Source organism: Acartia tonsa, chromosome 11 (assembly GCF_053477335.1).
Source record: "Acartia tonsa isolate MP-2025a chromosome 11, ASM5347733v1, whole genome shotgun sequence".
In the NCBI taxonomy this organism is placed as follows: Eukaryota; Metazoa; Arthropoda; class Copepoda; order Calanoida; family Acartiidae; genus Acartia; species Acartia tonsa.
The window spans coordinates 16,845,148-16,862,651 of NC_137270.1; the positions used below are offsets into that span (position 1 = coordinate 16,845,148).

Genomic DNA, 17,504 nt, shown 5'->3' on the forward strand with positions numbered 1-17,504 from the left:
AAAAAGTGATACAAGTCCAATAACTAAAATACAAATAATGTATTTTAAATAAAATTGAATACTAGTACAAATAATACTTTTAAAACAGTAGTGAAGATCAAGTACTGCTGGTTTCAACTTGGATATTGGGAATTGTTGATCTTCTGAAAAATTAAAATTAATGTTAGCAGTAAAGTTATGTTATGTGTAAAGCAATCAAATGAGCGTAAAATGTCATAAGTAGCGCAGCAATATCAAGCTAATATTTTTAAAATATATATTAATCTGTTTTGAAGCCATACTGGAAAATATTTTACCTCCACTTTGGTGTAAAATATAAAAAATAAACTTTGTTTACATAAATATTCCATTTTTCCTAACATAATAATACACTTTTCCTATTTACTTACAGACTGATTAATTTCACATCATTATGTAAACTTAGATAAAACATGGAAAATGTTTTTGTATACATACAACGGAAAAAACGAAGAATTTTTTGACATCAAGTATGATAATATCCATAAAGCGAAGCTTAACAAATCAGATGGTTTTAAAAACAAAGATATTACAAAAAAAAACGGAATTTCAAACATGGACATACTTACATTTTAGAACTTTGTTCATAATTGTCCTAGAAATCGATAATAAAAAAACAAGTAAATAAAAATTTCTGATATGGTAAAAAAAAACCTGTAACCCACCACAAGGGTGTATATTTTCAAATTTGACCCTGCTGAGGGGGGGGGGGGATATGTAACTGAGGGAAAAAAATGTAAAAATTAAGATAACTGGAAGCATTTTTTTCCCTATTTTTCACCTTTTTGGTGAAAAAAACTAAAAAGAATATGTGGGAGGGGGATAATACGAATACAATAAAGAGTTTTGAAAATATTTTTTCCATTTTATTTCCTTCCTTGCTGGAAAGAACTAGGAGGGGAAAAAAAAATAAAAAAATTTGCAGCCGGGGAAAAAAATAAATCTTTTGCAGAGTAAATACCCCTGACCCACCACAAAAAGAGTTTTACACACTAAAAATTATTAATCTAACTAATAAGAGAGTTTGTTTTTGTACCAGTATAATTTATACATCAATGTACTTTCCCTCCCTAAGTTATGTTCTTATTTTTACAGAGAATCTGCGTTGAATGTTATTGATGTTAATCAACTCTTAACCCAAATTTGCATACAAAGTTCTAGATTAGCAAACCAAATGTATAATCTCAACAACAACAAAAAAAACAATATTAGGAAAATGAATTCAGTGTTCATATAATCCTTATATACAGGGTGGGGCAAATAAGACCGGACAAACTTTAAACGGCCGTAGCGCCAAAACTACCAATCAGGACGTTTGACCACACTATAAAAAGCTTAGGTAATGACCTTTAAGCAAAAAAAATCTTTGGACGTAGATGGACGTGTACAACGAGCTGGCCGCGCATATGTTCAACAAGGCAGATTCCAAATGCGCCGGTGGTTTAATCTGGATTCTCGACTAGGGTCCACTAAATCTGACCTCAGCCCATCTGTAGGTGAGGTAGAGTTATGCAAATTGCTGGGGATACTGTTAGATACATAAGTAAGACACTAGAAAAGACTAGAGCTCTTTATCTGAAATAGCTTGGCCGTAGTACTCCAGCAAAGTGAAACGGGGCAGATTTTGAGATGTAAAAAACGTCAAAAACCGTAAAAATTTCTCGGTTCTTGACTTCAGGGACCCATATTGAACTTTAAAACTTATTTTAGACTATGGGTTGCGCTGACAACCCTAGCTGAAACTTCATGCAATTTCTAGCTCAACTGTGGTCCAAATAAGAGTCTCCGTGTCTAAGGGTAGCTTGAAAGTTGGGCGAATTTGGATCCTGCAGTTACTCAAGTTCCAAAGGAAATGTGGCCTCCCAGCAGCCCGATCTTAATTCAATGGACTTTTGGGCCCAGGGCTACTTTGAAGCATGCACCAATAGACGTGCCCAAACCACAAAGACCTCCCTCATTGCCACTATCAAGGAGAACTACGCCAGCTTGGACAGGTACATTTTGACCTGGACCTGCCGGCGGTTGAGGAGGCGGGTAGAGGCGGTAATTAAGGCTGGCGGCAATTTTATTGAATAATCTAATAGTCATATACCTATTTTGCTTGCCAGTTTTTAAAATTCAATAAAATCTTTAAAATTGACGATTTTATGTTCATTTGTTTAGAAGTTAGAATTTGTCCGGTCTTATTTGCCACACCCTGTATAAACGTAACAGGATCTTTGTCTGTGTGTCTGTCCAAAAAGATCACACTAACTGCCTAACCGATATGGTTTTCCTTTACAGTGTAGCTTACTATATATTCGGGTAGGGTTATAAATATTTTGGTGACTCCCCCAACCACTTCAAGTGCCCCAGCGGCGTAGCCACTAGTCAATAAGATAAAGCTGTATAGCTAAAGGTCTTAGAAATTAAAACTAATAGCTATATAAAAACGTTTTTTCATTTGTTGGCTGAAAATTTTTGGGTACTTTTTAAAAACAACTTTGTCTACTTTTAAATACAACCATAATTACAGAATTTTAAATTTTTCGTATGAACATTATTAATGCAAGACGTGGAAGCTTAGTGCAGATTAACACAGATTAACAATATACCTTTTTATTAAATCCACCAGCCAACAAAGTCAGAAATACAAATGCCAAATAGTTTTTTTTTTGTGTTTTGTTTTATAGAATTAATAAAATCAACAATATTTCAGGTATTGAACAGTTGATGTTTTTAATTAATATGTAAATTTAATTAAAATGACTGGACTTAAAAACTTAAAAGTCTTTAGGCAATGTATCAACTTTTGTTTTTAGTCAGAATGCTATTGTAAGATAATATGTCAGCCTTGAACAGATAATAACGTGATTGAAACATAGTTTGTCTGTATAAAATCAACTCTGACATCTTTTTTATTTAATTTCAAGAGCTCTAATAGAAAGCGTTCTTGAAAACATTTTATCGACAATATTATGATATCGTATGATATGTTGACCTAATAAAAACGCTATTTTTTTACCTGGGGTTAACCATTACCGGTGTTGGAGAGGAAATTCCAGGACAAGGAGGTCTAGGTACCAAGGTATCTTTTCTGGTTATAAAGTCAATCTTTCTTTTTAACATAAAACTAATCTGACATTATAAAAAGTAAAACATAGAAAAGTATAGATAATTATATCAAGGAATCTTAAGGGATTAGACAATTGAAAGTAAATTGATGTACACCCCCAATGATGAAAAACAAAATAACCACTCATTTTCATTACAATTAATAGTTAAAAAATTTGATCCAATTAAGATTTGATAAAAGTACCCAAAGTTTTTAGGCCAACAAATGAAAGAACATCGATATACAACTTTAAAGACCAGTACAGTCCCCTCCCTCCCCATGGGAATATCTAATATATAGAACATCTGTGGTAAGATCTAATCTGTTTTTAAATATTTTTTTAAAATTTCAACTTTACTTTCAATGGCATAAAAACTGCTTTTGAAAACAATTGAGACGATGACCAATTTGTCTTCCATTGTCCACTCCTTGTGGTTTGAGTACATGAGAATAGAGACAAAAGTTAGATTGGTTTTCCTTTTGAGGGCGGGTGGGCACACATCTTTTCCCTAAAACAGTCCAGTTCTTAAATAATTTCATTTTACACAAAATAATAGTGGCACATAAGGTCCTGTTTTCTAATTGCGAAGAATGACCATCCTTAGACTTTAATTTAGAAGAACATAAATTAAATAATATTTTAAATGGATAACCCAAACGGTTCAGTGGTTTTCAATATCTTAACGGACAAACAAAAAACGTACTACTTTATATTTGTTAAACAAATGCTTAAATAAATTGGATAGAAATACAGTAGACGTATTATCTGGACATATTTAATATCTATAATATTTACTATTTCTATTTCCACACGAATTTTTTTGTTTGTTTGTATCTTAAAGTCTAAATTATTACAGCATTGGTGTTTGGCGAGACAAAAATGAAATATCTGTCATAACTATCCTTAGCGGTTCGACGGACACTAACATTCCATACCTATAGAGTAGCAGTACAACTGTGGAAATAATAATATGTAGTTATTTCTCGCATCGTATTATAAACAGCTATATGCGGATATAAAATATACAATTATAAGATTAAAACCTGTTTTTAGCCCCGAGATGCCAAAAACTGGTTTTAATCTTATGATTGTACATTTTTATATACGTAGAAAACTGAAAATAATACGATGCTAGACATAATTTATTCATATCCACCGGATATTAATCGGTTTCGAATAAATACAAGAATATTTAAGTATTGAACCTGTTGCATTCCAGCTGATACAGTCTCATCCAACTTTTCAATTTCCACTACCTGTGCATGCAATTTTATATTATTCACAAGGTAATAGGAAAGGTTTAGATACTTTAGATATTTGGGGGCAAAGTAGACAGATCAACAGTAACTTTAGACCTGTTTTCAAAGGTGCTATGAAAGGTCGTGATATATTTATTTAGAACTTTTGGGTAACCCTATAATTGCTATATGCTAACAATAAGCAATACTTTAGAACTTATTGATAAAAGATAACATAAGATAATTAAAATTATGTATAGCCATCTATATTGCTTAATTATTATTATTATCAAATGCTTTGGTAAAGTCTAACTGTCTAAAATATATTGATTCATGTATCAAACTTAAGTAAAAGTTCCCAAGGTTGTTAAGCCAACGAATAACATAAGATCATTCTAAACTTTGGGGACTAGAGTAATAAATAGCCCAATGTACATTCCTCCCTCTAAAATGTTTATTTAAAGAATAGTTTTTTAAAAGATTAGTTGCTTTTTTATTTTGACTACATTCTCAGACTATTTGGCATCTATCAGCAAAAAAATGATCACGCTTAATGATTATAATTCACTCTTTTCAGGAATTACTCAAGTTAAATCTAGACTTGGTATAAAACTAAAATTAAATATTGCGGTTATTTAAATATTAAATATTTTCTCTTCATGTAGGTCACCAAATGAATACAGACAAGCATTCTAAGAAAAAATTTGCATAATATGACAGACAAAGATTTTGGTATGTAAAGAATTTATTGTTTAAAATTATTTTTTTCTATATGATTCACGAAATAAATAAGAAACAATTTCAAATAAACAGAATATAAGCTGCTAAACTTATATTCTAACTAAAATAACTACTGATTTTTTCCCCTATACAATTGTTGCTGTTTTTTGCTTTGCTACTTTATTAAAAAATATCCTTGTTTTTAGACACAAAAGTATTCTTAATTCTAATGTTTGTCTGTATATCAGTCAGGCGGTCTGTCGGTTATGCCCCAAAAGAATATTCATACTTATCTATTAATCTAATATTCAAGTTTTTGATTTCATACATTTTATATGCATTTATTTCATGACACTGAACGTGAACATCTTCTCTTTAACTTACTTTGTCCGTTTGTGATTTGTTCGTGATTTACTAATTATTAATGTTGTCATTCTTGTTTTTTTTTATAATAACCACTCTTTATCCTGACTTAGATATTAAAATTTGAAATATTATCGCAAATTCTTTTCCTGGATAATTTCTATTTCAAAACTTAAACTAGAATTTAATAAAAAGATATTCTATTCGACACAATAATAAGGACAATAAAATTCATAATTTTGTAGGTAGATTCCTGTTATGATATTTCCTGCACAACATTGTAAGTTTAGGGTAAATTGTAGCTTTTTTAGAGTAAACTTTGATATAATTGAATCATTATCTAAAAAGATATTTGAAAGGCGAATCCTATAACGATTAGGTACAATTTCAAAAGCTTGGCAACTCTTTAAATACTTCTTTATGTTTGTCATTATTTATTAATTTTTTCGATTTATTGTTATGGATGTTGCCATCTATTTTTTTACGAATGTTTTCATTTCGTTTTCAGAAAATTAATTTATAAAAAGAATATAAAAAAATATCTCAGTTACTTATTTTCCTAAAACTTTTCCACTTAGGGTATGAGACATTCTGAATTATTAATGCCCAGTAAATCTTATCTTGTCCAGAAAAAAAGAAGAAAACATGAAAAAAAACAGGGAATGAAATAATTGTTGTAAAATTTGAATGATCACGAAACGAGGCCTTTTGAACTTCAGAGTATATCATTTTTGTTATAATATATATCATAAGAATAATTAGTAAATATTATATAAAACTATGCATTATAAAAAATGTTTCAGGCAAAACAAATGGTTTTTATTTACATGGGACAAGCTAATGGGCAATCTATAATACAAAGTAGAACGATGTCTGTCTATTTGTCTGTCTGTTTGTTTGTAGCGAAGGATCTCGCTAACCGCTGAACCGATCGGGTTCTCCTTTACAGGGTAGCTTCTCATAGGTCCCGGGAAGGTTTATAACTATTTTCTTGGGGGTTGGGACACCCGCAACCCCCCTAAAAAATAAAAAATCTCCCCCCCCAAAAAAATTTTTTTTCTTTTCTTTTTAAAACTAAAATTTAAATAGTGGGGTAGACTACCCCTTCAAAAAAAAAAAAAAAAATCCCCCCCCCCCCCAAAGAAAATTGTTTTTTACATTCTTATTTTAAATCTAAAATACGAAAATCTAGTTTTATCAAACCTCTTGGGGCCCAAGCCCCTAGAGGCTAGGGGCGAAGCCGCTAGTAGATTTATAACGAACAAAACTGTACATTTTCTGTACAACGATTAAAACGTTTGGACACTGTTAGTATAAATCAAAAATCAATAAAAGTACTCAAACTTAAAGCCAAAGAATAAGCCATCGTATTCATAAAACTGATTGATATTATGTTCCATCATATGTTTTTTTTCAGTCGTTAATTTTTTTCAGAAAACTTTTGCTTGTCAGTGATTCACTAACCTTTTTCTCAAGTTTAGGTGTTGCAGCTGGAATTGGGTTCACTTTGTTAGAGGTCTTTTCCTTGGCCCTAGATAGAGAAATAGATATAAAGAAAGCTGTAAATATTTCCATCATGACTTCAAAACCGATTAATAACCGCTGAATTAGATCCGGTTCTCAGCAATACTAAAAAAATCATGTATAGCATCTTATTACAGGCAATTTTCTAAGAATATTTCTTTAAAATTATAGAAAAAAGACAAGTTTTGTCAGCCGAATGTTTTAATATTAAAATTTTCATTTGAGCTGTCTATAATACAATGCGATAAATAACTAATATAGACATAAACAGATAGATAGGTATCCTCTTTTTTTAAAGGAAGTAATGAAAGATTGATATACAGATAAAAGCCCCCAAAAATTTTATGAAAGAATTTTTTAATTTGTAGGCTTAAAAACTTCTGGGACCAGTTAGAGAATTTTGAGACAGACTTACAAAAAAGCATATAAAAAGCTAGAAATAAATTAGATGAATTCAACAAGATGTTTTGAATTGTTGGTTATCAAATCCCTTTCTTGCAAAGATCGATATATTGATAGATAGACAGATAGATAAAACTTACAAATAGACAAATTAATAGACAAGATAGATGGATAGATAAAAAAAACTCACCAAGAAACTTTGAATTGTTGGCTAAAAAATCCCTGTCTTGCAAAACTTGACATCTGCTGTGCAAAAACTGCATGCAATATAGACCTGCAAAATTAAGATATGCCTTCACTTCCGCATATTTCCACTCAAACATTTCATAATCGCAATAAAACACTATAGCAAATTAGTTAGATGGGGTGTTAAATGTATTACAATTAATTAAAGGAGATTGTGTAATTTATTGTGTAATAATATGCAAGCCTTATGGTCTGATAATGCGTAAATGGATGCACACCAAAATCCTTATACTAAAGTAACAGGATGTAATTGTGTTTGCACCAAAGGATCTCTCTAACCGCTGAACCGATCGGGTTCTCCTTAACAGGGTAGCTTCTCACAGGTCCTGGGAAGGTTTATAACTATTTTGGGGGAGGATACCACTACCCTCCCAAGAGAAATCACAATAAAATTGAAAAAATTTAAATATTTTTGCCGCATAGTTTCGCTAGCGTAGTCGCGCTGCGTAGAGACATGAATTTAACAGCTGGTAACATAGACAAATTATTTCTCAAATTAGATATCTAAAATAAAACATTTAAATGCCACTAGAGGCCTCTAGGGGCGTAGCCGCTAGTATAACAATATAGACCTAAATAAAAGACATTTACATTCAAATAGGAAAATAGGGACAGGTGAAATGACCTTCCCCCAATTCTTTTATTGAAGTTTCTGTCTGGAACTTAAGGCAAAGGGGATGAAATATTGTGGATTTATTTATTATCATATTTAGTTATCCTATTATATATAGTAGTAAGCGTTTTTGTCTGTCCCGAAAGATCTCGCTAACTGCTGAACAGATATTGTTCTTCATTATAGTGAAACTTCGTATAGGTCCTGGGAAGGTTTTAAACTATTTTGGGGAGGGTGTCTTCACCCCCCTCCCCCCAAAAAAATATTTTTTTACTCTTTTGAAACTCAAATTTAAAATGGAATGATGTCGACTTTTCCCCCTCCAACCTTAAATACCCCTAGAGGCTTCTAGGGGCGTATCCGCTAGTCCCTAATATTTTACTAATGAAAAAGAAAACATATAAGGAAAAAAGTCTTTAAAAAGTCATAAAATAACTTTATATTTATATTAGAAATAGATATGTAATGGTGTGCCGACAGTTGCTTGAAAGCAGAATATTAATTGTATGGGCTAAAAAATCTCAGTGAAATGAATTAGTGTTAAACAAAAGTAGATTATAAATGGTAGGCTAAAGTTTGAGGATATAGTATAAAGACTTAATTTTTAGGAGATCTATGAATTAACTGATTGACATACAGTTAAGACAGACAATTAGAAAAATATAATTATTCAAGAATGGGATGTTAAAAATTGTAGATAGGCAGTGAGAGTGATAGATAGACAGATGGATAAAAATGATTGATATGTTCCAATTAACCCGATGCATTTTCTATCCAATAGACTTTATCAAAATTCACATCCCAAATTTATTCAGGAGAGAGAATAGTTATTTCTTTTTTATTTTATTATAAACAGCTTTCCGCGGATATAGAATGTACATTGTACAATTATAAAATTAAAACCAGTTATTTTAGCCCCGAGGTACCGAAGGCACGGGCTAAAAAAACTGGTTTTAATCTTAAGATTGTACATTTTATATTCGTAGAAAGCTGGTATAATACTATGCTAGACATAGTTTTTTCGTATGGATAAGCACCGGTTCCTATCCACCGGATTTGAATAGATAGGAGAAAATATTTTACAGAAATGATTTACACCTCTTTCTTCCCCTAAATCATTATTAGCAACCAAAGGTAGAAGAATTCCAAGCAGGATAATTCGGGATAAAATGTATCAATCTACCATTATCAATTATACTCAGAGTAAAGGTTAATACTTTTAATAGCATGATCATTTAATAATTTTGCATTGCACGATCATTTGAGAGCTAAGACATTCCCATTATTTTCTTTAAACAGTAATTAAACCCCAAAAATGTCTTTATATTTAGAATTTTTAATCCTTATCTGAGTTTAATGTTCTAAATGGTTTCAGGTTAAAGAAAATCAATATGGGGTAAATTAAAATTTGCATTATTTCCTAGATATTAAAAGAGAAACGGGTATATAAATATTTAATTAAAACAAGAAGGATTACATCCAATAGTAGTATATCTTAATTCTCTTTCGGTTGGTTGTACCGTACAGGCATACCTTAGTTAGTGAGTAAATACCCTTTAATCATTGAATTTCCCACGAAGTCTCTGTCGAGCACCGACACCCCCCTCCCCCAGCTTATTTTTCAGATAAGCCCCCCCCCCCCGTGGGGCTACCAAGTACCAAATGTAATCCAACCTTAAGCAATAAACAGATAACCAAAAAACTATCAACCCTTATCCTTTTTATTTAAAATTTTTTTTTTTAAATAAAAAGAGGGAGAAAGGGTTTCTTATGTTCAACAAGATATTTTAGGGATAACAACAACATAAAAGTTCAAATATTACCTGAGAAGATTGTGTGTATGACCCAGGAGAAATAGAAATACAGACAGGGGTTGGGGTGTGTTCACTGATTAACAATTACAAAATTATCTGTTTGTCCGTTTTGTGTTTGTGCCAAAATAATATAGGGAGTAAATTGGTATCCTTTACAGTGAAGCTTCTTTATGGGTCCTAGAAAGTTAATTTTACTGGTTCCTTTACCACAAACCAAAAAATATTTCACATTCAAAAATAAAGGTAAATCTTATATCTTAAAGTTTTTCCGGAATTATGATATATTTATAATTTCATTCCTAGTTCCCATTTAGATAGCAGTAATTCAGTTAGGCAAGGGCCCCACATAACTACACAAGCTGCCAGGGTTAACCACTAGTTGCAGTAATATATATTTATAATAGCCGATTTAATATTTCTTGGATGTTGCACCAGATTTTCATGTACTCTGAAAAAAGTATTCAGGCTGTCTAAAATACCGTTCTCCCCATCCCCCTCTTTACCCCATACCCGCTTCTCCTACTGGATGAACGAACTAACTAAAGAAATCAAAAACGATTTTAAAAATATGAAACTATAAATATATATTTCCTGATGATGGGAGATTATTTCATGATGTGTGTTTCTCACAGCTAAAATAAAACAAGATAAAATGCCATATGAAAAATATTTATAAACTTAATATTAGAATTTATAATCTTAAAAAAGTATTTCTTTGACTTTTATACTTGTAGAAAAAAAACTTGATTGAAATATAAGACAGACCTTATTTGTATGAAAGGTTATAAAAAGAACAGTTAGGAAACGTCACAAGACACAGAAATAGATAAAAAAATATTTTGATTGATAGATTGTTGAATAGATAAACAGATAAGCATTTAGTTAGATAGACATATAATGTTCAAAAGTAAGATCGAAAACAGAGATCTATCTGTCTGTCTGTCTATCCAACTATTCTCGTTTTAACAGAGCTGGATCTTTAAATAATTTAGTGGTGCGCCGGATCGGGGCGCGCCAGGGGTGGTCTTGATTGGCGCACCTTATAAATCTTTAAATCAAAATGGCATAGGCGATCCGGCGCACCACTAAAATGATTTAGAGATCCAGCTCTGTTAAAACGAGAATAGTTGGATAGACAGACAGACAGATAGATTAATAGAAGATAGATGAACATAATATATAGATAGAAGAGTGATTGATGATTAACACTGTATATGAAGTTAAGAAAATATTTAGTGATGTTTTAATAAAAAAATATAGACAGGTAATTAACAAAAAGAATAATAAAAGATTGTATAATTAAAACAATATCTGAGGTTATGGAAACACTTGTAATATGAAAAGTATAGATAGACAGACAGACAGATAGAAAAACATGAAACATTAACAAATGATTGATGTATAATTTACACTACCTGAAGTTATGAAAACATTTAGTGATGTTGTAATCAGAAAAGATAGATAGACAGACAAATAGACAGATGAACATAAAATATCAATACAAGATAAAACAATATCTGAGGTTATGGAAACACTTGTAATAAGATAAGTATAGATAGACAGACAGTTGAACATTATAAATTAATGGATGATTGATGGACAATTTACAGAAAAGCAGACAGATGAACATGATATATTGATAGACGAGTATAATTAACACTGTATATGAAGTTATGAAAACATCTAGTGATAAAATCAGAAGAGATAGACAGACATGCAAATGAACATAAAAGTATATATAGACAGACAGACAGATAGAAAAACATGAAACATTAATAAAGATTAAAACTACCTGAAGTTATGAAAACATTGAGTGATGTTGTAATAAGAACCGGGGTGGCAAAACACAGCAAAAATAACAGGATAAAATAATAGGATACAAATCTAAAAATATTAAAAGAAAAATGATTTCAGTATGAATATATAAAGAGTTTTCTCGTATTCTTTCGAATCCGGTGGATAGGAACCGGTTCTCATCCATACGAAAAAACTATGTCTAGCATCGTATTATATCCAGCTTTCTACGAATATAGAAATGTACAATCATAAGATTAAAACCAGTTTTTTTAGCCGGTGCCTTTCGGCACCTCGGGGCTAAAAAAACTAGTTTTAATCGTATAATTGTACTCTCTATATCCGCGGAAAGCCGTTTATAATACGATGCGAGAAATAACTATTCTGTAACATTAACTATGCTAACTTATTAAATTTTAAGACAAATACCAAAAAGCCTTTAATCCAAAATAGTAGAAGAAATAACATATTACACCCATGAAAGTTTTATGCTCTTTACGCTACAGACATTCTGACACACAAAGTTATAAAATAGATACTTATTGGCCAACAGAAAAATTATTTAGCTTTCTATTATAAATGTCAGCAAAAAAAATTGCAAATCTCGTTTCTCTCTAAATGTAGCCGACATATGGACGGACAAATGGTCATTTGGAATTTTAGAGTATCTTTGCTTTCAGTAAATAACCTTTGTGAAGAAACTCTACATTGAGGACTGGCATAAACAGTCTCCTTTCTATCTCCTGCTTGGTCTTCAGATCTACTTTTTACTGTTGTGGTTTGTATCACATTTTCTTCCAGTACAGACCTTGAAATAGATTATTAATTGAAGGATGTACAGGGTGCGCCACATAAAACCGGACTTTTTCTATATTGTAAACAAATTAACATAAAATCGTCAATTTTAAAGATTTTATTGAATTTTAAAAACTGGGAAGCAAATTAGGTAGTTGACTATTAGATCATTGAATAAAATTGCCGCCAGCATCAATCACCGCCTCTACCCGCCTCCTCAACCGCCGGCAGTCCCAGGTCAAAATGTACCTGTCCAAGCTGGCGAAGTTCTCCTTTATAGTAGCAATGACGGAGGTCTTTGTGGTATGAGCATGTCTATTGGTGCATGCTTCAAAGTAGCTCCAGGCCCAAAAGTCCATTGAATTAAGATCGGGCTGCTGGGAGGAGACATTTCCTTAGGATTGTGAGTAACTGCAGGATCCAAATTCACCCAACTTTCAAGCTACCCTTTGACACGGGGCCTTTATTTGGACCACAGTTGAGCTAAAACGACGTTCTTTACCTTTTTGGAAATGGCATGAAGATTCGGCAAGGGTTGTCAGCGCAATCCATAGTCTAAAATGAGTTTTTAAGTCCCATATGGGTCTTTAACGTCGAGAACCGAGAAATTTTATCGATTTTACACGATTTTTGACGTTTTTGACATCTCTAAATCTGCCACGTCTCACTTTGCCGGAGTACTACAGCCAAGCCATTTTAGATAAAGAGCTCTAGTCTTTTCTAGTGTCTTACTTATGTATCTAACAGTATCCCCAGCAAGTTGCATAACTCCACCTCATCTACAGATGGGCTGAGGTCTGATTTAGTGGGCCCAAGTCGAGAATCCAGATATATCACCAGCACATTTCGAATCTGCCTTGTTGAACATAAGCGCGGCCAGCTCAGAGTACGAGCCAATCTTCGTCCAAAGATTTTTTTGTGCTAAAAGGTCATTACATAAGCTTTTTATAGTGGGGTCAAACGTTCTGATTGGTCAAGTAGTTTTGACGCTATGACTGTTTTAAAAAAGTCCGGTTTTATGTGGCGCACCCTGTATATAATATACAGTGTGTTTTTTTATGAGGACTTTTTTGAAAACAATTTTACCCCACTTATGGTTATCAGAATTTAATGATTAATGACTTATTTTCTTCGTTTTTTAATGCAATTAATAGAACAACAAAAAAATTTTAGTTTTTATTTAAAAAGTACAGTAAAATCTAAAATTCAAAACTTAGATGTCAACATCTAAAAATGGTTTTAGCGCATTTTTCTTATGCTCAAATATTCAACCTTTTGCAAGAATGGCTGCCAAACATTTCAAAGTTGAGATATAGAGCTAAAAATAAATACAGATACTATTAGGGACGTGTATTAGAACATATCAAAGTTTGAGGTTCATATCTCAATCAGGGAGGGAGTACTGGCCCCCCAAAGTCGACTACAGAAAATCCAGTTTTTTTCTTGCAAAAGGTAGAAGATTTAGGCATAAGAAAAATGAACTAAAACCAGTTTTAGATGTTGACACCTAAGTTTTGAATTTTAGAATTTACTGTACTTTTTAAATAAAAACTGAAATATTTTTGTTGTTGTTCTATTAATTGCATTAAAAAACGAAGAAAATAAGCCATTAATCATTCTGATTACTATAAGTGGGGTAAAATTGCTTTCAAAAAAGTTCTCATAAAAAAAAAAACACACTGTGTTTAGATGAAATAATAGAATTATTAAGGAATATATCTCTTTTCAATGAAGTTTACAGTGCTACCTCTACAACTAGTACAGACATTATAATAGATTAATTGTATAATAGATTAATATATAATAAAATAGAGTTATCAAAAGATATCCTAGAATCTATTTTCAATGTGAGTGTCTTTTTACATTTTGTTTTAATATATAGGCAAACTATTTTATAAACACGCCGCAATAAAAATACATTCCCTATAGAATTTTTTAAATAAAAAATTGGGAAAGAGGGTACGCCTCTAGGGGATTCGCCTATGAAGGTTAGGTGCATATATTATAAAATACCTATAGATAAATTCTACTTCCTTCAACTTACCTATCATGAGCACCTCCAATATATGGTGTACATATTATTCTTACCTATCATGAGCACCTCCAATATATGGTGTACATATTATTCTTACCTGTTATGAGCTCCTCCAATATATGGTGTACATATTATTCTTACCTATCATGAGCACCTCAATGTATGGTGTACATATTATTTTTACCTATCATAAGCACCTCCAATATATGGTGTACATATTATTCTTACCTATCATGAGCACCTCCAATATATGGTGTACATATTATTCTTACCTATCATGAGCACCTCCAATATATGGTGTACATATTATTCTTACCTATCATAAGCACCTCCAATATATGGTGTACATATTATTCTTACCTATCATGAGCACCTCCAATGTATGGTGTACATATTATTTTTACTTATCATAAGCACCTCCAATATATGGTGTACATATTATTCTTACCTATCATGAGCACCTCCAATATATGGTGTACATATTATTCTTACCTATCATGAGCACCTCCAATATATGGTGTACATACTATTCTTACTTCTGTACCATTCAGTGGTGAACTAAATAGAACATTATCAGTTTAGAAACATATATGTAAGTTTGACTTTTAGTACCATACCTCATAAAGGTGTGATTTTCCTTCGATTTTTAAGTGATCATCTAGAGAATCCAGAGCATCATCCGCTTATAATGGGATATAATACTAAAACAACTAAGGATATTGGGTTAAGTAACATCCAATAGACAACCTACCCTTTGATTGCACGACCTTTGTCTGAGAAGTCCTAACTTGTAATGAGCTGCAGCTGTTTGTGAGCCATGGCATTCCAAATACTCTGACTATTTATGTCGCGTACTTGACAGAACAGCTGTAGGAACAATTTTCTAAGTCTTTAGTTATGACGCAGTGTCGGGCCGAGATTCGAGCCTATCACCTGATATGTTTTCTCCCAATTCTAATAAAACGTGCCAAGTTTCAGATCAAGAAGAGAATACCAACCAAGTTGAAGCCAATCTCCAACTCATATGACAAAGCATAAGTTTAGCTACCAAACTGAATAAGTTAAACGCAATCTTGTCAAAGTTTACAACATTTAGCTGGTTAGACTAAATTGATTCAAGTGATAGATGTGATAAACAATTCAACTTTGCCAAAGAAAAGTAGTTCCATTCAATACTTTAAACTTAGATTAAAATTATGTTATGAAGTACTTATAAGCTATAAATTGCAAGAATATTAAATAAAGCTAGATTTTCCAAGAATAAATAAATAAAAATTTATCCAATGCTTAATTAAACTCTAGCAAGCTACCAGATGTATTTCGCTTTTCTTATAACAATAGAAACTCAGAGTAAACTGCATAGCCGGCTTATACAAGTACAACTTGATGCGTTACCGTACCCTTACTCCTAGAATCCAAGCTATTAAGCTACAGAGCTGTACTAATCAGTGTCCCAAAATCTAATTCAGCATGTATCATACAACTTAATATTTCTTATCAAGCATCCTTAAAGAGAGGTACAACTATAGAGGTTCCCATGTTCCGGTGTGCTCTAGGGCCTCTAGAGTGTCAACCGGTGCGAGTGTCCCCCTAGGGCCGCGACCAATGGCCACAAATATACTAGCATTCTCTAGGGCCTCTAGAGTGTCATCTAGCTGCAATTGCTTGTACACAAGGCTCTCAATTGCATTTGTGTCGTGCGTTTCAGTCCCTAAAGCTCCAAATGCCTACAGATAGCTGTCCTTTAATCTCTAGTAATTTTGCAAAACTTAAAATATTTGTATCTACTATATATGTAATTGCTAACCACGTTGATTCCTAACCCTCAACTAAGAATGATTCTATTTTTGCACTTGAATAATTCCTAATCAAGTTGGAGGAAAGAACTCCACTCTTTACTAACGTATTCCAAAGGTACTAGGGCTTTCTAACAAGCTTTGATATTAGCAACTACTTTGAATTTCTAAATAAAAGGAATCATCAAAGTATTTTGAAGTTACTTTATACTTAGATAATATAGTAGCAAAAGTCCTTTAATAAGTTGTATATGTAGACTATCATAACTTAATGAATATCAACTATATACATAACCACTAATCACGCTATTCCCTCCGCAGGAATAACTCCGCTCTTTACTAATCGCTTTCAAAGGTACTAGGACTTTCTAACAAGCTTTAAATTAGTAATTATTTTGCTTTCTAAGAAAAAGTCTATTAGATAAAGAATATTTAAATAATAAACATTTACCAAGATAATATAGAGGCAAAGGTCCTTTAGTAAGTTATGATATGCTTATAAGTTAAGTTTTTAAATTAGTTTTTACTTTTACTCTTAAACTACTTAAGTAATGGCAAAATTAATACAAAGACCTAAGTGTTGTAAACACTTCCACGCGAGGATCTCCTATTATTTATTAACTTTAGTGCAATAAAGAATTGTTGTCTCACAACTTCAAGTTCAAATTATTCAATATATACCAAAGTGAAAAATGTACTAAGTGTTTATTGTTTATACTTTATTGTTGATTAAATGTGAGTATCATAGTTTAGTATTGTATTCTAACATAAGTATAATAATGTTTTTTAAGTTATTTTCAATTATTTTATATAAGGTTAAATATGTTTTATGACAGTTAAAACATATCTTTGGATTTGCAAAGTGTAAACCATAAGTTCTTAATAAGAAAGTAAACTTCAAACTTATAATATTTGATTCTTTAAGATTTTCTTTACACTTGACATGTAATTGTTTGTTATCCAAATACTTTGAATAATAATCATCAAACTTCATTATGTTTTGTAAATTTACAAGTCCAAAGATATAATAGTTAAACTTAGATAAATTTGC

At 31.7% G+C, this 17,504-nt stretch overlaps 2 protein-coding genes across 2 annotated transcripts in view; both read right to left on the bottom strand.

Moving 5' to 3' along the window:
- The window catches only part of LOC145331659 (putative cytochrome P450 49a1), a 210,980-nt gene that overhangs the window by 173,128 nt on the left and 20,348 nt on the right, over positions 1-17,504 (bottom strand). The window lies entirely within an intron of this gene.
- LOC145331150 (uncharacterized) lies at positions 3,430-10,119 on the bottom strand. Its single transcript, XM_080175776.1, has 5 exons — positions 10,043-10,119; positions 7,551-7,634; positions 6,899-6,965; positions 4,319-4,369; positions 3,430-3,621 (listed from the first exon to the last, which is right to left on the bottom strand). Exons 2-5 carry the CDS (start codon positions 7,601-7,603, stop codon positions 3,430-3,432), a joined length of 363 nt encoding a protein of 120 aa, XP_080031902.1. The 5' UTR covers positions 7,604-7,634; positions 10,043-10,119.